Source organism: Ciona robusta, chromosome 5 (assembly GCF_009617815.1).
Source record: "Ciona robusta chromosome 5, ASM961781v2".
NCBI classification, from domain to species: domain Eukaryota; kingdom Metazoa; phylum Chordata; class Ascidiacea; order Phlebobranchia; family Cionidae; genus Ciona; species Ciona robusta.
Window position 1 is genome coordinate 3,564,759 of NC_143239.1, and position 23,597 is coordinate 3,588,355.

Genomic DNA, 23,597 nt, shown 5'->3' on the forward strand with positions numbered 1-23,597 from the left:
GCCTACAAACCACTAACACTTGCCTAATCTGTCACGAACTGAGACTTCTTCACTAGTGCCAATATTAATACAGATTAAGTCAGCTTAAAGGTATTAGGTATATATACAATATACATAACTCAGCAAACTCAGATGCAAATACTAAATTAGTGTTGTTTAACAATATGAGTATAATATTATCCCAATATTATTAATATAAAAAACAGTAGTCTTCAGATTTTTTTGTTCACGACGTACTAGAGATATCTCTAGTAGGCTGTGGTTTTGTTCAAATACTAATGTAGTTGAGCCAATCTCATTGTCATTGATTATCATATTTATACACAAAATGACGTAGAAGTTTCTTCACAGACCTAACGCATTATAAACTTCAATCTGCTGATAAGCTTGTAATTATAAATAGAAAAACCTGATTATTCCCTAAAAACAGTGGTATTCTTTGGCCAATTCCTAATCCCTAAATCAGAGTATCACCGACAAAAGACGGATTTCAGTAGGAAAGTGATGCTGTAATCTCTCATTTAAATCTACAACACAATACTGAACATTGTACTGAATCATCACAACCACATTCTTGAACAATGTTGCATAAAACATTATTTTTCCTTCTCAACCTTGCATATGTTGGACGAATGAAGATTCCAGTGATTTTATCTTCTGCTTTCTTTCTCTTTAACCTACCAATAATGAGAGTGGAGATCAACATAAACATACACTAAATGTGTTGCTAGTCTACGCCCTGTTGTTAAGTTATTATTATATGTAATGTTGGTATTAAGTTGGGTGACATGTTCGTTATACTAAACCATTTAGATGGCCATTGTCTTATATATATATAGATTTTATTTCGTTATTTTTTTATGTTAAAATAAAAAGGTGAAATGTATATAGATAATGTATAATAAAATACCAAATTTGCTGTAAATATTTTTAGGTTAACACTAATGGAGAAATTGCAGTTCTGTCCTGACTTTTTCTTGTTGTTTTGTATATGTATATGTTCTAAGTTTAATGTTATTACTTGTTATAATGATCTGTAGAATGGTAGTAAAGAGTTTTGCTTTTAGCTGAACATTCAAATAAAGTATGTTGCATACAGCAGATACTGTTATATGTAATTCATGTTGTTGTGTATTTATTATGGTATGATAAACATAAAGTATGGATGCTTTTCGACAATTTCTCATTCAGTTTTATTGTTAAAGCTGTGAAGAACTAATTAGGTATGGCTTGTAAACTATTGAACTATTGGGTGAAAATATGTTGTATTTGAGAAGTTCTTGGTAAACTAATAAAAAACTGAAGAATATAGATTAATTCATATAGTAATGTACTAATGAATATTTCAGTTTAAAATAATACACCCAACATTTAACACACTCCCCGAAAATGGTAAAAATAGTTTATACTGTATTCAAAGTGGGGCATTCCCGAGCAGAAAACTATCATTTTCAATTTTGCATTTCACGTAGTTTTGTAATTAAACGTATAAGGTTTTAAGTCGACAAAACAGCTTTAAAATGGGAAAATACGACCCAACATCATACTGTGATCCGACTGCTGCCAAGATACAGCATATTAACATTGACTGGACCGTTGATTTTGAGAGAACGCTTTTGTCTGGATCCGTTGAATTACTTTTTAACGTTCTACAAGACGACATTTCAAGCATAGTAAGTATTTTGATGATTATACCTAAAATGTACTTTTTTGTTCTAAAATTAATTTAGATAATAAATGTGGAATTTTCAGTGTTTTTTTCCGAGTTAAAGCTATTCCATAATCGCAGATGTTCTTTCATTTTGGTAGCTTCCTTAGGATTTTATTTAAAGAATTCCTAATCATATAGCATGTAACCATTAACCACACACTGGGTAGGAGCCAATCGACTTGCAACATTCAATAATTTTTATACAATATTAAATAGCAATAACCTACAATTTGTGTTTTAACATCATGCTTTAGTTGTGCAAATTGTCCTAGTTAAGTTGTTTTAATAAATAAATTGAGACCTACATGTAAAACGTATATTCTGTTCACACACATATAGTATTATTTCGCTATTTAACATAAAGTAACATTAAAAAAAAAAAAATAAATAACATAAACTTACTGAAAATATTATTAAATGACCATTGAACTTTAGACATTGGATTCGAAAGACTTGCATATAAAGAAAATCAGCAATGGCCAAACTGAACTGAAATATTCTTTTGGTGACAAACATAAGGCATTTGGATCGGCATTAACAGTTACATTACCTGCTCCAGTGAACAAGTAAGCCTATAATGTTCTATGGATATTTTATTGTGGGATTCTTTTCTCACATGTAACTTTTTTATTTAAAAGTTTTTTTTGGCGAAATGATTTTTTACAAATTTTTGGGAAAGGATTTTTGTTTAAAATAATTTTATTTTTGAGGTTGATTATTTACTTTGCCCAGTATCCTTTCTAATCTGAAAATAATGTTGTATTTTATATCTTAATTTACTTCACACTTGAATGAATGGTAGGTGTACTGTTGCTGTCTTTTTATTTTTGTCAGAAGACTAGTTTCTTAAAAAGGTTATGTTTTGCCTGTTTGTAGAATATTTTATAGTGATGTTTAATTATTAATATTCATAATTTAAAGTTTTATTTGTTAAATATTTTTGGGACCTTAAATATTGTGATCAAATACAAAATCCTGTTCCAAGAGTAACTTGTGTTACAACTAACAAACTAATTTTTTTAATTTCAAGTGTATTGAAATAGGACTTGAATTGCTTTATCAAGTGCTTTGTAATGGTAGAGGGTATTCAATAAAGTGTTTTGATGTTTTAAAATTTCCCGACTTTTTTTAGACATTTCAAATTGAGAAGAGGTTTTCGTCACATTTTGTTAAACTCTTGCATTTTTTACTTTCATAATGCCTTAACAATATTTCATAATGATGAAAAAAGCAAACATAAATATATTGTAAAAAACAAGTATTAAAAATGTGGTTTACGAGTGTTATTAGTAACATTAAACAAAAGGTTTTGGATTTATCTTAACTTGCAAAATAGTTTTGCTAATTCAATAACTTGTGTTTGCATTGGTGTTTTGCCAAAGAGTTAATATTTAAACTTTACTAATGTGGAAGCTTGGTGATCAGCTCAGTAAATTTAATGATACATTGATTGTTTAACCAGTTCTGAAAGATTTTATCATTTAAACTGTTAAACCACAATGTACAAGAAAGTACCAACTACCAACGCACAAAACCATATATAACCTTTAAAACGCTTGATTAGAATATGTCACCTTTTTTTTATTTTTCTGCTATTGCGTCTGTATGAATTTTGTTTTGTAACCCTATCCAAATCTCATTTATTAAGCATAGTACTGTGGGAAAAGATGGGGCACCTTTGCCTCATAATATCCAAATATCCTGATCGTGTTTTAAACATTAACAATGGGGTATGGAAGTCGTTGGATTACAGTTTTATAATTCTTTGAATATTCTTTGTTTACCACCAAGTGGGAGAAGAAAATAATATAAAAATCTACCCCATCTCCCCCCAAACCTTACAATATATTTTAACACCAGGGGTGCAGAACTCACGCTGCATATCGAATATGAAACCTCAAGTAACGCTAGCGCACTCCAGTGGCTAACAAAGGAGCAAACTGCCGGAAAAATGCATCCGTACGTGTTTAGCCAGTGCCAGGTACTTATTGGTGTAACGGTGTTATTAACAATGTTTCTATAAGGTGTAATCCAGTTTATTTATTTTTACATTCACACAATTAAAATAACCGATTAGTAATAAATACTCTGAATTTAGCCCCGATTTAGTGCTCATGAAGTTGGACGATTCTTGGACCAAAATTCCATCAGGTTTAGGCGATGCACAATACATAACTGACTAAAATCAAGTCCAATGATATATATTCTGTTAGATCGATATTTCGTCTAAAATGGTGTCTTTACTCTTATTGAACAGAACCTAAATATTTTATAGTGACAGTTACCTTTTACAATAAAACTTTTTTTGTAACAGGCTATTCATGCAAGATCATTGTTACCTTGTCAAGACAGTCCGTCAGTGAAAGCAACTTATTCCTCCAAGGTTTGGCGGCGTGGCAAAGTGGTTAGCGCGCCTGCCTCAAAACCAGAAGTTATGGGTTCAAAGCTTGTCCTGTTACTATTGTGGGCGTATGTGTCCTTGGGCAAGACACTTAACGACAAAAGTGAAAAAAATCCGAAAAAAATGTTTACCTACAAAGTAACATACTTGGTAACTCATAGGTAGGCATGAGGTGTAAGAGCTATGAACACCTGTGTTATAACGACTGTTATTTTCCGCCTACAAGAGGATAAAGTAGGTTACATTCATTCATAATCTTCATAATTACCTGGCAATCAGCATGTTTTATGGTGGAATGTTTTATTAGGTAGGCATAATATTTTAGTTTGGAAATATTGTTTTATTAATTATTTATTGTTTCTATGTCAGGTGACAGTGCAGGATCCTCTTGTTGCGCTCATGAGTGCCCTCCAGTGTTGGGATAAATCTAGCAAAAATGAGAACGGTGAAAAGGTAAAGACGTACAAGTTTACACAGAAGGTGAGTTATATTTATTAAAAAAGTAGAACTAGTTTGTATGTTCCGTTCGCCTACTGCTGATTTACACCAGAATACACATAAGTATTTTAATTTTTAATACTGGGGTAATGGGCCATCTAAATCCTAGGACCCATGGCATGCCACGCCGTGGACCTCACCCACATAGAATAGATTAATTCTCAATACGATCCACAGGTGCCGACCCCATCTTATCTCATTGCAATTGTGGTTGGTTTGCTTGAAAGTCGAGACATTGGGCCTCGATCGAAGGTTTGGTCCGAAAAAGAATTTGTTGATAAAGCTGCACATGAGTTTGCTGAGGTAGATGGGGTTATTGTCTATTATTTGCTTGTTTAAAATATATATTTTGTTGCTTAATGCACTTTTCTTTTACTTAGAACTTTAAGGTTGTTTAATTATTTGGTTTATTACTGTTTTTAGGGTATAACAGTCACACCTATCATGAAATAAGTTTTGTTTTCGTTTTTTAGTAAGTTTTAACAACTAACGCTTACCCGTTACTTTTCGTCTTTTTGCTTATGTATACTATTCCCACCTTTTTTACTAAAAGTAACAAAAAAAATTTTTTCAAAAAAAAAAATAAATAAATAAAAAATAAAAATTCTGTTTTTTTTTAACTCCATTTTTGTATTATGTTTCAGACAGAGAAAATGTTGGCAGCCGGAGAAGAATTGGGAGGTCCTTATGTTTGGGGTCAATATGATCTACTTGTTCTCCCACCCTCGTTCCCATATGGGGGGATGGAGAATCCATGTCTCACGTTTGTCACGCCAACACTTTTGGTAAATGGAAAACAAAATTTCACGTTTAAATGTAAAGCAGATACTTTATGAAAAAGTTTTTACAAAAAATAACCATTTTTTTCAATTAAACGAAAAAAAAACTAAATTTGAGTTCATCTTTTTTCTACATTTACTTTATCAAGCTTCTCTTTTTTGCATATATATGCTATAAATTAAAAAAAAAAATACAGTGTATCAACTAAACAAACATAATGATAAAATATAAATTTTTAGATTCCTTTTTTTTAAAAAAATTTAAAATCTTGTTTAATTTTCCAGGCTGGAGACAGATCATTGGCAAACGTAAGTCTTTATTGTTATTTTAATTCCATGAAATAATCTTAATTAAATAAACAGGTTATTGCACATGAGATTGCACACAGTTGGACCGGCAACCTGGTCACTAATCACACATGGGAAGACTTTTGGTAAGAAACAATTAAAAAAAATCGAATAGTTGCACATTTTGAAAATCCGGTATTGGATTTTTTTTATTCCAATAAACTTAGTTTTGCATTTGTGTCAAAACATTTAAGAAAACAAATAGTTTTATAGAAACTTGCCTTCAACAAAGCTGTATGGTTTTTATCCCAGGTTAAATGAAGGTCACACTGTGTTTTTGGAGCGAAAGATAATGTCACGATTAAATGGGGAAAAAACTCGTCATTTTGATGCCTTTAGTAAGTACGAGTTTAAGTACTTTATCAGTTAATATAAAATTTATGATCTTAATTGATTTCTGCTCTTCACTAACATTGTTTTCTTACTTGGATAATTAGTATTTGACGCTTTATATTTCCGCTACCAACCAACAAAAAATTGAACTTCTATTGAAAATGTAACAATACTCTTTGTTTTCAGATGGTCTTTCTTCACTAAGATACTCAGTAAGTAAAATTTAAACACTTACTTATGCTGTTAGCTATTCTCTTGTATGTGAATTGAGCAAACACTGTTTTTTTTTCTATCAAAGGGTGGTTTGTTAAAGTTGAGAAACTTTTCTTGAATTTTTGTTTTATGTAAATCGCCAAGTAAATTTTTTTCATACTTTATGCATATACAGTGTTTTAAGTCTGAAAAAGATCTTTTGTCTTTTTGTTTCAGGTTGAAACTTTTGGTGAAACGAGTCCATACACAAAACTTGTGATCAAGCTTGACGATGTTGATCCGGATGATTCTTTCTCCTCTGTTCCATATGAGAAAGGACACACCCTCCTCTTCTATCTGGAGAACTTGCTTGGAGGGCCAAGTAAGAAGATTCATATTTTTAAGTAAAATTTTTCAAACACATTCGATTCTCCATGGGTCATTGGTGTTTTATGTTAAGGGAGAAAACTTAAAATTTGTCTGCTGTTGGCTTATTTCTCCTGGTCTAACATATTTAAAGGCCGATGTTTGTTAAGTATGTCTATTTTTTCCACAGTACTGTTTGAAAAGGGTTAATAGGCCAACTGGCCCTCAATGATGGTGTGCCATGATATATGGCCTGACCCATTCAGAAGTTAGTTTAATTAGTTTTTATTTGTGTTTGTTTTGTATTAAACCAAAAACATAGATTTTATTGGGTATAGTAATATATAAGACTTGGGCCATTCAACATGTGCTTAAACCTGAAGTCGTTTATTACTCATTATTTGTATTATATATCCAAACTGATTTAAAATACAAATATCCAGGTGTGTTTGAACCATTTCTGCTGAGTTACATAAACAAGTTTAAGTTTAAATCAGTGAGCACGTCCCAGTGGAAAGAACATCTTTATGAATTCTTCAATGACAAGGTATAGTGACAAATTGAATTAGAGAATTTTCAAATCAGTGTTTGATATTTTCTTTTTTTGTAGGATTTTTTGGTGAATGTGTTTTTCCTAAAATGTGTTTTCCCTGTTTGTGTTTTCCCTGTTTTCAAAAACAGTTTAATTTTTAATAAAAGTTTGATAAATTAGGAAAAATTGCAAAATGGGTGAAACATTCAAATAAAACTTAATGAATTGAGAAAAGTGGCAAAAATGGGGTAAAATTTTTGGTAAACATTTTATTATTAATCGAAAATAAAACTTAAACACTAAACCGTACTGCATTCATTGATTGTATTGAAGTGAGGCTAACATCATCTTTTCCTAGAGGGCAGTGCTTGATTCAGTAGATTGGAATGACTGGTTTAATTCTCCAGGAATGCCAAAGAATATTCCTGATTATGACCAAACATTGGTAAAGGAATGCTCTGCACTTGCTTGTAGATGGGCTAAGGTGAGTGTCGGTCATGACATTTGTTATTTCTGTTTGTTATATTGTAACGATAATTCTATAAATGGACTCAGACAGTGAGTAATGGATTTGGTAAAATTTTGAATTATGTCCACTTTAAAAATGATAACTTAAGTTTTCTGTTTATTTCCCCCAATGATTAGAGTATATGTTTGATTTAGTGTCGTTCTTTGTATTATAATACTACTTGATTTCTAAATTTGTTAATTTTCCAAAAGTGTGTTGTCTGGAAAAGTGTGTGTACTATTTTATTTGTTCTAATGATGTTACAATACAGGCTTCTACGTCAGATTTTTCATCTTTCAAATCAAATGATTTGGATAATTTTACTTCAAGGCAAAAAATGGCATTTCTTGGTGAACTTGTACTCAAGGTAAAACAACAAACACTAAACTTAACTTTAGATTTTAAAGCAACTATAGTTAATATATCATATAGCAAAGCAATCTAAATATCTTACTGACAGGCGAAAGTTGGTTTAATAAAATATATGTTTTCACCAGTAAAGTAATTCAAAGTATTACATTGTGCGTGATAACAACAGCCGCACATTAACAATCTTAATTTTTTTTTAATTTAAAATTAAACTGGCTATTTTATAATTGTTATGCATAAATATGCCTTGTTTTTGTAGGACCCATTAACCCCACAACACATAGATGCAATGGAGAAGTTGTATCATTTCAGCAGCAGTGGTAATTCTGAGATAAAATTCCGCTGGTTGAGATTAGGAATTCGTGCATGTGCTAAATGTGTGATAAAGCCAGCGTTGGAAATGGTTGCGGCACAAGGCAGAATGAAATTCACAAGGCCTTTGTATAGGTATTTGTTTTAATTGATATTAGCAGTATTAGGACTGGAATAAGTTGACTGGGAGGTAAAATGTATTACAATCTGAATTGCGTGTCTGTATTTGTTTTCTGTCTTTTGTTCTAATTAATAATAGCATAATAAAGACTGCATTTCACTGTAATTAAGATAACAGGGCAATAAAATCTATCGTAATCTGAGTTAAGTGTCTGAAACTACCAGAATGCCATTCTGATATAGTTGAAAACTTAAAATATTTAAATGGCTGAAATCGTGTTCTGGTCTTCATTACTGTAATTGAAGGAATGTATGATTATGTTATGTGTTTTTATCAGTTTTAAAATTTCTTTTTTTGATTATTGATCATGGGGTAATTTCTAGTAGATAAGGCCTAACCAACTAATTATTACAGAGATCTTGGGGCGTGGGATGAAAGCCGGGATCAGGCTATAGACTGTTTTAAACGGAATAAACCAGCCATGCATTCTACTACCGCTGGGTTGATTGAAAAAGATCTTAAGATTTAAAATTAATTACAATTATTTGTGTAATGATTTAAACTATACTGTCTATAATTAAGAGCTTTAAATATGATCTAATCTTTATTGCTGTGAAATTGAACCTATTATAATAGCTTGCATTTCAGCTTTAATGACGTTAGTTTTTAATCGTGTTAATTAGGACCTAGGACCAAATTAAACTAACAGTTAAACATTTCATGGTTTGGTTAAGTGTATAACAGGTTTTATGTATAATGATTGTGATAACAGGTTTTATTTATAGTAAGTGTGTATACATTGACTTCTGAAGCAGTACTGTAGTTGGTTCAAAGCCTGCCTGTGTAATTGAAATTAAACTAACAGTTGGAAACATCTTATCATTGCATAAGTGGGATAGTGTAACAGGTTTAATAAGTCTGATAAGTACAGATGTATGAAGCAGTACTGTAGTTGGTTTAAAACCTGGCTATGTGTGTAATTAGGATTAAATTAACAGTTGGAAACTTTATCATTGTTTGGGTAAGTGAGATAGTGTAACCGGTTTTATTATGTACCTGTGTGTAACAGTGATTGTGGTATGTACAGATTTATGAAGCAGTACTGTAGTTTCTTCAAAGCTTGCCTATGATGTATGTGTGTAATAGGATAGCATCATTATTGAGAAATTTGTAACAATGTGCTGCTGACTGACTGTTTATTAAATAATTCAAGGGTATTAAATAGTTACCGAAAAATGTATTCAGCAAATCAGTTTATAATTGCGTAACATTTGTCAAAATCCAAAACAACGAAATTTTAATTTGAGGTGAGTCTATTTCTCTGCAATTTGTTTCTTTCCTCTTGTCATTTTAAAAAGTCCATAGAAGACGAAAGGGGTAGCCACTGATGCGACAACACACTGCAAAAATATATAAATTAACAAATTATTAGGTTTTAATAAAGGATGGTTTGAACTTGGAACTTTAAAGTTAATTATTGTCTACATTTTCCCGAAATTTTTAGAACTTATGAAAACAAAAAAATAACTTACATTTATTCTTCCTTTAATAGTGTAGGAGTTAAAATAAGCTCTCCACCCTTTAAGTTCAAACGGAGCTTCAACGTCGCCACCCATTTCTGAAAATAATGTTCAATAAGTTACTGCACATTTAAGAAGAAACTATAATAAAAAGAGTTAAAATCTTAATGTTTAACCAAGTAATATATAAAGTACTGTATTTTAATCCAAATTTGGTGACTAAAAACTCATACACACCTTTTTATTGACGATTTAAATTAAACTACTGTTTCAAAATGTAAACGTAAATTGTCACCTTGAGTAAAACGCCGGTGATGATTCTGTCAAATTTACGTTCATCAGTGTTTCCAAATTTTAGTTGACAGCGTGGATAGAAAATGAGAAATCGGCAGTTATTAAAATAATGCAAAATTGTAAAAATGTTAAAATTAATTATATAAAATAACTACTTTTTTAGTGATCAGCTAATAAAATTCTGATTTGTTTAAGCTGAAATATTTATGAAAAACACAACATTACATTGGCAGTGATGCGCAATAATTAATTTGGCCTAACTCTAAAGTATCAAATTCTTCCTATTTGTGATGCAAAAATTGATAAAAGCATTTCCATATTTTCAAAAATTGTAAGTTCAGTGTGGTTTGCAGTACACTATGAGTGTACGTTTAGCAAGAGTCTGTGTTTTCCTTATGTGTATACTGAAACAGCGAAGCTGGTACGTTAATTGATAATTAGTACCACAGTTTTATTAAAGTTTAGTCACCATTGTAAAAACAGCTATTGGTTTACTTGCATTGTGCAAATACTCGAAAGAAAGCTCACCGCATGCATTGTTGTGCCAACGAAAAAAGCTGTTGCCTGGCTGCCTCTTTAGCGCTACCAGCGAAACAACATGAAAATGGTGCGAACATTCAACAACTGTACTTTCAAATTTCATGACAGAGCGTATGTATGAAGAGGTGTCTTGTCGACTACGATAGGCAGTTCGTTGCATTTTTTATGTTTCATTTAAACTACATGTCAATTTTCCTTTTACTGCAGACGGTAGTTTGTTAGTTTCTGTATCTTTTTTAAGTTAGAATTTAAATATCGTCTGTAAGTGGCCCTGATAGTGGAATCTCAATCTACGAAAACAGACTTTTCACTTTTGTAATTCGTATAACAAGAAAACAAAATGTCACGTCGTCATGGACATTCCGGTATTGGCGATTCAAAGGTGTTTGTTTTATATATTTTTCAAATCTTGCAACGTAAAAAGTATTAAAATAATACATTTTAAATGTAACTAGGCCTACTCAATAGCATTTTTGTTACAATAAAATGTAATAATAAAAGTTTAATTTACAATCTTATGGTTTGTTAGTTAAAACATCTATTAATTTAAAAAAAATATGTTCGTGTATATATTTATGCATTATTTAAATATCATCAAATCTATGTATAAAATGCTATTTTTATCATCTATGCAGGCGGCACTTGCGTTAGAACTACAATATAGTATAGTATGCGGTGCTAGTAAAGAATCCCCCCCTACCTTATTGCTAACCAGTAACCACTAACCCCTAGGTTAGGGGGTTAGGTGTTGATGGTTAGGGGGGGACAACACTAAAAGAAGGGATAGAGGGACGGAGGGACAGAGGGAAACTGAGTACTAAAAGGAGGGAAGGGGGGGACGGAGGGAAGGAGGGAAAATACAGTTACTAAAAGGAGGGAAGGAAGCAAAATGGAGGGACGAAGGGAAACAAAAATTCCTTTGCTTAAACCCTATGGGCGTAGGGACAGAGGGAAACTGGTAGAGGGACGGAGGGAAACTAATTTTTACCAAAAATAAGTGGAGGGACGGTAGGGAAACTGGTGGAGGGACGGAGGGAAACTAATTTTTACCAAAAATAAGTGGAGGGACGGTAGGGAAACTGGTGGAGGGACGGAGGGAAACTAATTTTTACCCAAAATAAGTGGAGGAACAGAGGGAAACTGGTGGAGGGACGGATGGAAACTAATTTTTACCCAAAATAAGTGGAGGAACAGAGGGAAACTGGTAGAGGGACGGAGGGAAACTAATTTTTACCTAAAATAAGTGGAGGGACAGTAGGGAAATGGTGGAGGGATGGTAGGGAAACTTGTGTAGGGACAGAGGGAAACTATTTTTCGTCCAAAAAAAGTGGAGTGACCGTAGGGAAACTGGTAGAAGGACGGAGGTAAACTATTTTTCGCCCAAAAAAGTGGAGGGACGGTAGGGAAAGTCACTCCACTTTTTTTGGACGAAAAATAGTTTCCCTCCGTCCCTCCACCAGTTTCCCTACCGTCCCTCCACTTATTTTGAGTGAAAAATAGTTTCCCTCCATCCCTCCACCAGTTTCCCTACCGTCCCTCCACTTATTTTGAGTGAAAAATAGTTTCCCTCCATCCCTCCACCAGTTTCCCTCCGTCCCTCCACCATTTTCCTCTGTCCCTCCACCATTTCCCTACCGTCCCTCCACTTATTTTGGGTAAAAAATAGTTTCCCTCCGCCCATAGGTTTAAGCAAAGGAGTTATTGTTTCCCTCCGTCCCTCCATTTTGCTTCCTTCCCTCCTTTTAGTAACGGTATTTTCCCTCCTTCCCTCCGTCCCTCCCTTCCCTCCTTTTAGTACTCAGTTTCCCTCCGTCCCCCCGTCCCTCCATCCCTCCTTTTAGTGTTGTCCGTTAGGGGGTTAGTGGTTATAGGGGTTAGTAGTTAGTGGATATAGGGTTAGGGGTTAGTGTTTATAAAATAAGGGGGGAGACTCTTCACTAGCACCTAGTATGCTTTATATTTGACATCTTTTGTCCAAAAATATTCTTTGTCTTTGCCCTGTTAATTATGTTTTAATTTTATCCCACTTCAATACTGTATTTCAATACTGTGTATAATCTTCAATGCAAAAATACCATTAGAAAAAATAAAAATGTCAGTGGTGGTACAGGCTACCACACTGGTGTTCCAGAAATAATCAATATTTCATCTGCCCATAAGCACAATAGCAGGTCTATAATCAAGATTAAAGTATATAATTCCCACATATCAGTTCAAAAAACATACTTCGGGTTTAGGTGTTTTAGGAAAACAAAACATTTTTTTAATTGGCAAGAAAATCCAAGGAATTTATATTTTATAATCATTGTAATGACGCTTGAATAATTAGCGGCAAAGTTAGCGTGATTGCGTGCGTACATTAAAAATGGTTCAGTTTTTTACACAATGTCAAATTTTACTTTTACAGATTTTGCAGCGTAAAATACCTTCAAGTGGGAAGTATACGGACGTAAAGCCTAGAGTTGACACAGGTGAGTCTTGTTGCTTTAATATTCAATAAAAAAAGTATGTAAATCCACATAAAGGAAATACATTTAGAAATCTTAATTGTTTTTTGATGAAATGTATTAATAACATATTAAATTTTGATTTGTTCTTTTTCTATGTATTATACTAGTTTACTGGTGTAGACTACCTTTTATGCATTATTAATAATAGCGATGTAGTTTGCATGACTAACTGTTTCAATTCATATGATTTCATAAATATTGCAGGTTCCAGCATGACAAGATATATGAAAGGAATAGAAGAAATGCAAAGTAAGAATAATTATTATTTTTCTACAAGAAAAAAACACCTAAACCAACTGAATTTAATACTATTTTGTAAGACATAACTATTCATGTTTATATAACTGTAAGATGCCAATGCAATTTTTATGTTTCAAATACCATCTCTTTTTTGTTAGTGTGGTATAGTCAGTGGAATGGCCAATCCATTAACATAACATGGATTTTATTTCAATTGAGATTAGGGGGCGTTAGACAATTCTGATTCATTTCTGACGGTTTCTGTTTTTGTCATGAATGTGGGTGTTTTGAAAGCAAGTTTGTTGATAGAGTACAGACGTGTTGTGAATAGAGTGTAAAAACTATCGTGTTAAGTAACCCATTGTGTTCATGTACATAGAGAGCTGGAAAAAGGACATTTTCGATCACAGATAAGCCTGGCTCTTTAAGTAGACGTTGTACTTATAAACCACAGAGCTGAGGTTTCAAATCTAGTATGTTACAAAACTAATTATAAGCTAAAGCCAATTGGGACATAGTTTTTACATAAAACAGCTTTTATACATGAAGAATAAAAACACTTTTTTGTACCTAATTTTCTGCCTATTAAAGAGTGAAACCCTGTAGAACCTTATGTACATTCTCGTTGTAGTGGCTCTTAACCCTTAGAAAAGTCAAGTTGTCGTTCCATGTGACAAAAACAAGAGGCGTTTGGTATCTATTTGAGTGAGACAACTTGGCAGTAAGCTTCAACTCAGTAGCAGCTTAAATATGACTTGATGTAGAGTATAATACTACCTCAAGATGTTTGAAAGCCACTTCAGCGGATATATTATACAAGCGTTCTGTTTATGCTTAAGCAAAAAGTCTTACAAGTGGATTTTGTCAGTTTTTTGGTTCACTTTTTTGTTTAAACCAGTAAAATTAACACATGTCAATTTTATCTTACAATTTTGTCGTATTTTTGGTTCTTTTTTTTGTTTAAATAAATAAATTTAACACATGTCAATCTCATTTTACAACTGGAATTTCTAAGTTTTTGGTTCATTTTTTTTGTTTAAATCAATTAAATAACACATGTCGGTTAAAGCCCCACCTGCCTCCGAAGTGCTTCGGGTAAATTGGCCGAAACTAGCATCTGGTAATCATTGTTCAAACATTATTGATTTATCGCTAGATTTGATTTCATTTTGATTTCATACCTCAATACACATGTAAACATTTCGTCAATTTCGTTTTGTGTGAATTGGGGTAGGTAAAATATATTTAAGCGTGCGATAAAAATCTGTATATTTGACATTCACGGGTACATTTGTCTATCAAATATACCATGTTAAATAAGTAATATACATATAGTAGGGTGGGGGAAGATGAGACATCTTTTTCGCATAAAATCTAAATATCCTGATCGTGTTTAAACAATTAACACGATCTATGGAAGTTGTGAGAATATGTTTTTTAAATTACTTAGAATGTTCCTTGTTTACTACCAAATGGGTCAGGAAAACAGATTGAGAAGATGTCCCATCTCCCCCCACCCTACTATTTGTAAAATTGTGTACACATTTTGATCTATATATGATACAGATGAGACCACATGGTTATATAAAACTTCCATTCCTCAGGTCTGAGGATGAAAAATAATGAAATCTTCCGAAGAATGAAAGCGACGACTCTTGCTCAACTTGTAAGTTTCTACTATGATGTCATAATTATTGCTTTTTTCATTAAACACAACTATAATTACAGTAAAAGTGCAGGTACCAGGTATAACAGTTTGGACTTATAGAATATGATACATATATATCCGCCATATTGTTACAGTAGAAGTCTAGTAGATTTTGGACATGGAGCATATCATATATATACATCACACATAAAGATGGTTTGTTAGAGCATTTAAAAGCCCGTAACTTATTCTGCACACTGCACTCATGTTTTTACAGCTACATTATTTACCTAACTAAACTAATCTCCTTACAACACACATAAGGTACATCACGCATGATATAATTCTTCACAATCCCAACCCTTCATCACAACAATTGAAAATTTTAAACAAAGGCAAATCTGTTTTGGTTTGCCTGGCCCACGCATTGTTTAAAGCCCTTTTATGAAATCGAAACCAACTACTTTCAGATTAACTTTACTTTCGAAGGTTTAATGTCGCCAAACGATTTATGTACATAGCGTAACCATCTCGTCCCACCCTTGTACTATGCTCTTTGTTCACTTGACATAATCTTAATAAATATTAGCTATGTGTATTTAATGAGGTGGGTCAGTGGGTTTTATTCACATTTACTAATACACACAGTTTTTTTAATAACTCAACTTTCGAGTATTTGCAATAATTTATGGTGATTAAAATTTACTTGTTCAATATGAAAAAAAAACGGCAAAAAAAAACAAAAATTGAAAACAGCATCTTGTGCTAGTAACTACTTGAAATAAAATAAGGTATATACAGTTTTTTAATAACTCTACTCAAGTATTTGCCATAATTTAGGGTGAATAAAATTCACTAGTTCAGTACAAAATAATGGCAAAAAAATCTTGTGCTATTATACTGGAAATAAAAATAACATGAATGACATTGGTATATAAGCATTGCGTGCCATTATTATTCATTGCCACTTAACAGTGCCGTGATCCATTCCATACTCTACATAAGCTGTGTTCAAACGTATTATCTTATGTGTAAACACGGACAGCAGGTCTGTGTCCTTCACAAGCTTAGAAACGACAGTCGTTGTAATTCATCCTGTACCACTTACGAACCTCTCAAAGTTTAAAGTACTTGCGCAGCTGGTAGACAGAATAAACCACCACTGCCCACTTACTATTGTCCACTAACCCATAATTGACATACCGTTATCGAAAAAATGTTAAGTTAGTTAAACATTTGAATAGGATGTTGCTTATAATTGTAGCAATCTATGTATAATTAATGCACAGTGAAAATGTGTATGATGTTACATTTTAATTTTCAGTATAAAAATATTTTTCTGTTTAAGATATGGTTACAATATACACTTTCATGATGCTCATGTTATATATAGTAGGGTGGGGGAAGATGGGACACCTTTTCATTCTATTTTCTTGTCACATTTGGTAGTAAACAAAAAACATTAGTAAACAAAAAACACACGATAATATATGCTAAAGGTGTCCCATCTTCCCTAATCCTACTATAGCTATTTAACAGAAATAACATTTTCTAATCTTAAACCTTTGTTGACCAAATTCTAAGCATAAAATTATTTTACCCATCAAAAATATTTGCAAATTAAAAAAATATTCCTTTAATAAAATATTATCGAATATTGGTCTGCATATTATATATTTTTTCCTATTTAATAAAGTTACTCATTTGTGATAATCAATTATTCATTTTATTATACTAGGTCCTACAAGTTGCTAATGTATCAATGCAAGAAGAAGACTCTTCAATATCGGATCTAGGTTAGTTTTTTTACATGTATTATTATGTCTAATATTTTAATTAAATGTTTTTTATTCTTTTATTTGTTTTTGAGTAAAATTCGGGGGATTATATACAGTTAGTTTTGATATTATTTTGTTTTAGTTTATTTCAAACGAACTTAAAATTTAAATTAAACACCAATTTACCTCAACGTATATATATATATATATATATATATATTTCATATTTTTTATAATATAAAGAAATGTAATGTTTTTATATTTTTATTCACAGCATCTGCTCGTTCAGGCGTATCATCGGTCACGCTTAACGGAGGTGACAACACAGATCGACGACGATCGTCAAGCAGTAATAACTCCGGACTTAATGGTTTCCATGATGATGATGATGATAAAGTCAACTCCCCTCGATCTTCTCTACAAAGGTGATTCCCAAAAATATTCTCTTTTTTTCTTACTTTTTTGTTACAGATGTAATTTTCTACAAATTTTTAAAATATTAAAAAGATCTTCAAACCTGTACAAACATAGGCACCTAACTTTAAGAAAACGAGGGTGCTTTTGGAAAGCCTGTTACTATGTGAACACAGACTGTTCAGATTGGGTATTTTGTAAAATACTTGTTATTTGATTAACGCTGAAAATTCTAAGAAATGTATCAAGCTTGTAATAATTAAGACAAAACAAATGTACAAGAGTCTAAACTTCGATTAGTATGCCAGGTGTATTCTTCCACCTGATTCACACATGTAACAATTGTCACTACATGAAATAAAAGGTATTTCGATATGTTGTTCAGTTGATAAACTAAACTATTTTGTATTCTGTGATTTTGTCCACAGAACCATATAATACATGTTCTAAAATTTTTCTTTACTGTCAATTCAAGTGTATAACCTCATAATAACCAGTGTTACATCACAAACATATAATCATTGTTTGACAGCCTTATGTAACTATGGCCTTCTTCTTAACACTGGAGTGTAGTATGTAATATACTTCATACTTGAACTCCTAATAAAATATGCAAAATTTAATGTCCCAATATAGCATAGGTTGACATTGATAACTCTCTTGTTGTGGTTTAATAAGTCTGTCTATTTACACCAATATTGGTGCACTCAACTTCGCAACAGTGTGAATTTAAAATTTCACACTAATAAACTATTAAATTAGGAAGTTTGATAATAAAAACCGGCATAACTACAATTTTTGGTAAAAACTACAATTTTTGGTAAAAAATAAAACGCTTGAATTTTTTTTTCCTTATTGGTATCATTGCATTATTAAATCTATGTCTAAAAAAACATTTTAATTCTATATGGGGGATGTGTGAGGTATTACAGCAAGGCACACTAAAAGACTTCAAGATTAAAGTCAAAGTTGGCCCACTACCTCAACAAAAAATGTAAAAATCAATCCCCCCAAAAATGTAAAAAAATCCCGAAAAAAATGTAAAAATTTTCTCAAAAATTCTCCTACAGTGTGATCCGAGGTGTTGGGGAAGTAGACATGGTGGACAACAATAAACACAGTGACAATGAACTTGCTGCTGCATTGGAGACACCACACCCTGATTGTCCATACCTTTTACTTGATGTTCGTGACCAAGATGAATATGCTGCATGCCATATTGTGGGAGGTGGGGGTCAATTTTTTTTTGCTTTAAAAATAATTTTATTTAGTAATGAGTATATGTTAGTAATGAATGAATGTCGCTTTTTTCTCATCACGATAAGTTCGCAGCGTGCCAATTGTGGGAGGTGGGGTGAAATTTGTGTTCATTCAATAATAATAACTTTATTTGTCTCTTCGATTACAGTAGCAAAGATTTAGAAATATTTTAAACTACAAGAAACGATATAGCGACAAAACAACAGTTGTTAAAACACAACTGTTGTTTTTTGTTCTTTCAGTTAAAAATATATTTACATTTAATTGGTGTTGAATCTCGCTTACTTTTCATCATATGGTGGGTCAACTGAAGAGTAATTTAGTAACGCGTCTTATACACCTCGTGCCCGTTTACAAGTTCTCACCTATGTATCTTTGTAATTAAATAACTTTTATTACTTTTGATTTCCGAATATATTTTTTTCTATATGGCAGACAATATAAAAAACAATTCACTTTGGTTGTTGTAAAACGATTCAATTCACAATTTACACACGGTAACGACAAGGTAGCGGTATTAAGCTCACTTGGTGTCTGAAATTACTTTATTATCACTTTCTTAATGCATAGCTAATATACCAATGAATGTTTTATATTTTCTCGTCATTTATTCCAGCAAAAAGTTACCCAATTGCAATGCTGTCACGGACAATGAACAACTTCACTCGAGAAATTCTTGAATTTGTATCCTTAAAATCTGCAATTTATTTTTTTTATATATGTATCTACATATACATAAAAAATATCTACCTATCTAAGTTATGACAGTTTCAAGTCAAACATGTTACCTACTCCTAATAAAAAATTCTTTTTTTTTCTTAAAACAAACAATGTATAGATATATATATATATATATTACATTTTTATTATTAAAAGTTGTTTTTTTAAAAAACAAAATTATATATAGTATGTTTAAAACAATAACAGTTTAATTTTCCTTAACAAATCAATTAAAAAGAAAAATTGTCCCGGCCGAATTATCATAATCTATGATGAAGATGAAAGGATTGGAACGGTAGCAGCAAGTACGATGGTGGAACGTGGTTTTGATAATATGTTTCTACTTTCTGGAGGTAAATATGTGATTAATGATGGAATAGTATTAAAAAAAATTGAAAATTTGACTGTATTTGGTTTATTTAGAAGTTGGTAAAAATACAATTGTGAAACTGTATGTGTAAAACTTTAAAATCTAATTTTTGTGTTTGAGAAATGAAGTACTAGCATCTTTATGCCACTTATGTGTATAAGCTGGAACCATTACTGTCATACATATCTATTTGGTATACATAATAGGTAATTGTTCTTCAACGCTTAGAGAACACATTTCGCTGCACCTGTTTGATGCGCATCATATGTTTAAATATTTTTGCACCGCATATACCAATTTTTCTTTGTTCCACAACACACCAGTATTTCATGAACAGTTGGAAAAGGCCTCTTATAGGTCACTAACCTTTTTCATTTAAAAAAGAAAATAACACTGCCTTTCTAATTGTATATTAGACTGTTAATGCCATTTTAGGTGAATTATATATCTCACATAATAATGAATGAATGTCACTTACTTTATTCTCGCATGGCTGGAAAACGATAGTCATTATAACATAAGTGTTCTGTTTCATACACCTCATGCCAGCTTTTAAGTTACCATGTATGTGACTATGTGGGTGATTATTTTTTTAAGGGCACCAACCAATTTGCCACGGCGCTGGTAAATACAATTCGTTCGACTTCTTGTCTGTAACGTACTTCATAGCACCTGATCCTAACACTACATTTATTTTTTCCAGGTTTAAAAATTCTCGCTCAGAAGATTCCAGAAGGTATCGTAACAGGGACTTACCCTCTCAGTTGCAGAGTACCTGGCAGAAGATCAGGGGGCAATCAGGTATACAACGGGCCCCCGGCTAACCCTAAAAAATGTCGTTTTTCCGCTGATGACCTTGACAGAATCAACCACTACCTGGAAGAGAGTCTTGTACCTCAAGACACTGGAAGTAAGTTTTTTGGGGGGGTATCATAGTAAATATTTCTAGTACATTCATAATTAATACTTGGGTGAAAAAGAAGTTGGTGTTCAAGTTTCATCAGCGTAGTAGCATTTATATAAGTTTTGTTTAATAACTTGTCTATGCTAATTCGATTGGATATTATTTTTTTGCAAAATGGTTCGTTTGTAACTGAACTGACTTAGTGACTTTCAAAACTTGCATTTTGTCCAAATTAAATCAAAATCCCCCCAAAATAATCACCCACAAAGTAACATACTTTTAAGTAAATCGTAAGCTGGCACGAGGTGTTTAAAACAAAACACCCGTGTTTACAGCCCTTTTCCGACCACGTGGGATAAAGTAAGTTACATTCATTTATTCATGTTTTATTATTACAGGTCGTTTAAGCCGTTTGACCAACACATCTCGTCGTAGCAATGTGTCAAGCAAAGCAAGTACCATGACCAATGCATCCTCTGTTAGCAACCGTCGAGCTTGGAGATGATTTTTATCGTGGCATTTGTTGCTTTACTCGCTCAGTTTTCTGATTTAAAATTTCGGATAAAGTTTAACTTCAATATTTATGTATGGAAGAGGTTTATTCTGTATGTGACAAAACGCTAGTGATTTTGCGGCATTTTTTTGGTATTTTAAAATGGTTAGTACTAATTTACAGTTTAATGTACTTGTTTGAAAATTGTTTAATTTAAAATTTCTGACTGTGTTTTTACGTACATGCCCCAACAGTGCCTCTAACTGGAGTTCAACACTCTTTTTTTTTTATTTGTTGTACAAAAAAAATTCCAAGAATGTTTGTTTTTTTCGCAGTTTTTTTGTCGATTTTTGTGATGTCTTTTCTCACTTGTGTAAAGATAGAAAGTTTATATTTATATGCTATTTTGTTGTTCTGTGAGCATAAAAATTTCAATGTAGTTTGTACAGCGTCACTTTAAATACAAGAGATTGTTAATGAAAAGATTATGAGTTTTTTGGGATCCGTTTATATCACAGCAAATATAATCAAAAGCAAAACCTTTCAACTAATAAGGTGAGATTTTCTTATGTAAAACTTTACAATAAAAAAAAGAACTTGTTACAGCTAAATAGGTTGCACTACAACAAACACACAGACATACTTTACTAATTAGTCAGTAGAAAGAAACAATGAAAAAGAGAAAATTTAAGTGAGTCGGCCCATTACCACAACAGACATACTTTACTAATTCGTCAGTAGAAAGAAACAACGAAATAGAGGAAAATTTAAGTGAGTCGGCCCATTACCACAACAAACATACTTTACTTTAGTCAGTAGTAAATGAACAATGAAAAAGAGAAAATTAACTTTCTAATTTCCAATTACTCTTCGTGTATATGGCATAACTTTACTTTCTCTAGATTTTTGTCTCTTTTCTTTCCTAATTTCGCTTTTATTTGATGCGGCACCGTCTTTGTTTCTTAACTCTGCTACCATTTTATTTTTTGTAGAGTTCTTTAGGTAATAAGGCCTTTTAATGCCTTGTTTAACTTTTTTCATTTCCTCTTTTTTCCATTTTCTCTCCTCTTCTCTCTTTTCCATTCTTTGTTTCTTAGCTATTTCTTGTTGCTCCATGCGAGACAACAAATACTTCAGTTGTTGTTGATCTTTCGTACCTCTTTTCGTCTTTTTCACTTGTTTTTTTAAATTTAACTTTTCCCTTTGTTTAATATTGTCCAAAAACTGATAGCGATTATTAAATAATTCTTCATTATATTCACTTCCACACAAATCATCAAACCGAGGATCTCTTGTGGCTGTTGCTGATTTTGGAACAACGACCACTTGTCTCATTTTCGGGACTTTGATTTTGGAAGAGATTTCTTGCGGCCGATTTTTGTTTTCTCGTTTAAAAGTTTGTTGCTTATTAGCATCACCTTTAAAAGATTTTGACAACATTTCGTTCTTGACTTTTTTAGCTCCAATTTGATCACAAATTTTGACCATGTCTTGAAGAGAAGCATTTTTATGTTTGGCTAAATTCTGCCAAATTTGGGGAGAATCGTCTGTTGTTTCATTAACAGGTTCTTCATTCTCAGATGGATCACTAGATTCGCTGTCCGTGTCTGTTGTGTCCTTATCGCTTTCTTCATCACTCATTTCATTATCATCATTATCTAGATTTATGTTTCTGGTGTGTAATTCGTTATCTGATTCTAACTGATCGTCAGATTCTGACATGTTTACCTAAAAAAACGTCACTTTGCTGCTGAAGAGAAAGAATATATATAAACTTATTTATTCTTTCGTGGCGGTATAACGTCGCAAACGTCGGTAACGACAGTCGTTATAATAACATGGGACTATACAAAGAAGACGGAAAAATTTTTCCGCTAGAGGCGGTAATTATTTAAATTAAAAAATACGAAAAAACGAACAAAACAGCACTACAAAGTGTTAATAAGTGTAAAACAAATTAATTAAATAATAAAAATACCTTTCTAAATACATAAAACACTAGTAAGAACATATTTCCCACATTAGGTCGGCTATATACGCTCTTTCGTTGTATTTACTGTCGTCCAGTCTGTGGTGTAGCGGTTTGCGTGCGGTCGTAAACTCTCTTTGTTTCATTTTTACCAGGTTCGAGTCCCGCACAGTGGAATACTTTTTTATATTTTTTTTCAAGTTTTTTTTGTTTGACGAGTTTGGGGTTAGGGGTTAGTGTTAAGGGTTAGTGTTAAGGGTTAGGGGTTAGGGTTTAGGGGTTAGGGGTTAGTGTTAGGGGTTTATATCTTATGTGTATAAACCGTGAAACTAACTGCTCCCCATAAAATAGAGAAACGAATTTGTCATCGCCTCCTAGCGGAAAAATTTTTCCGTCTTCTCTGTATAGCTCCATGTGTTATAATAAGTAATCAACTATAGTACAATGACTACTCGGACTATTAGCCG

At 32.3% G+C, this 23,597-nt stretch overlaps 4 protein-coding genes across 6 annotated transcripts; 2 read left to right on the top strand and 2 right to left on the bottom strand.

Moving 5' to 3' along the window:
• The first annotated feature begins 338 nt into the window (after window positions 1-338).
• Window positions 339-9,349, top strand: LOC149735677 (leukotriene A-4 hydrolase-like). The gene is made up of 17 exons (XM_089879134.1): window positions 339-1,673; window positions 2,147-2,277; window positions 3,572-3,692; window positions 4,026-4,094; window positions 4,482-4,592; window positions 4,788-4,913; window positions 5,255-5,395; window positions 5,675-5,698; window positions 5,753-5,823; window positions 5,990-6,075; window positions 6,257-6,282; window positions 6,500-6,644; window positions 7,072-7,175; window positions 7,519-7,644; window positions 7,940-8,035; window positions 8,297-8,484; window positions 8,885-9,349. Exons 1-17 carry the CDS (start codon window positions 1,521-1,523, stop codon window positions 8,997-8,999), a joined length of 1,833 nt encoding a protein of 610 aa, XP_089735260.1. The 5' UTR covers window positions 339-1,520; the 3' UTR covers window positions 9,000-9,349.
• Window positions 9,350-9,687: 338 nt separating this feature from the next.
• LOC149735678 (ATP synthase F(0) complex subunit k, mitochondrial-like) lies at window positions 9,688-10,779 on the bottom strand. Of its 2 annotated transcripts, none has more exons than XM_089879169.1 (3): window positions 10,286-10,779; window positions 10,003-10,088; window positions 9,688-9,870 (listed from the first exon to the last, which is right to left on the bottom strand). In XM_089879169.1, the coding sequence occupies exons 2-3, from the start codon at window positions 10,084-10,086 to the stop codon at window positions 9,784-9,786; spliced, it is 171 nt and encodes a 56-aa protein (XP_089735295.1). In that variant the 5' UTR covers window positions 10,087-10,088; window positions 10,286-10,779; the 3' UTR covers window positions 9,688-9,783. The 2 variants fall into 2 exon arrangements, with proteins under 2 accessions (XP_089735295.1, XP_089735294.1); XM_089879168.1 differs by having other exon boundaries at window positions 10,228-10,356.
• A 228-nt stretch (window positions 10,780-11,007) lies between these two features.
• Window positions 11,008-21,644, top strand: LOC149735679 (centrosomal protein of 41 kDa-like). Of its 2 annotated transcripts, XM_089879150.1 has the most exons (11): window positions 11,008-11,206; window positions 13,232-13,295; window positions 13,539-13,583; window positions 15,179-15,240; window positions 16,961-17,018; window positions 17,275-17,425; window positions 18,485-18,642; window positions 19,291-19,358; window positions 19,633-19,747; window positions 20,468-20,674; window positions 21,067-21,644. In XM_089879150.1, exons 1-11 carry the CDS (start codon window positions 11,165-11,167, stop codon window positions 21,171-21,173), a joined length of 1,077 nt encoding a protein of 358 aa, XP_089735276.1. In that variant the 5' UTR covers window positions 11,008-11,164; the 3' UTR covers window positions 21,174-21,644. The 2 variants fall into 2 exon arrangements, with proteins under 2 accessions (XP_089735276.1, XP_089735277.1); XM_089879151.1 differs by lacking the exons at window positions 11,008-11,206; window positions 13,232-13,295; window positions 13,539-13,583 and adding an exon at window positions 14,150-14,694.
• LOC149735680 (ribosomal RNA processing protein 36 homolog) lies at window positions 21,288-23,010 on the bottom strand. Its single transcript, XM_089879152.1, has one exon. The coding sequence runs from the start codon at window positions 22,881-22,883 to the stop codon at window positions 22,014-22,016; it is 870 nt and encodes a 289-aa protein (XP_089735278.1). The 5' UTR covers window positions 22,884-23,010; the 3' UTR covers window positions 21,288-22,013.
• Window positions 23,011-23,597: the final 587 nt, after the last annotated feature.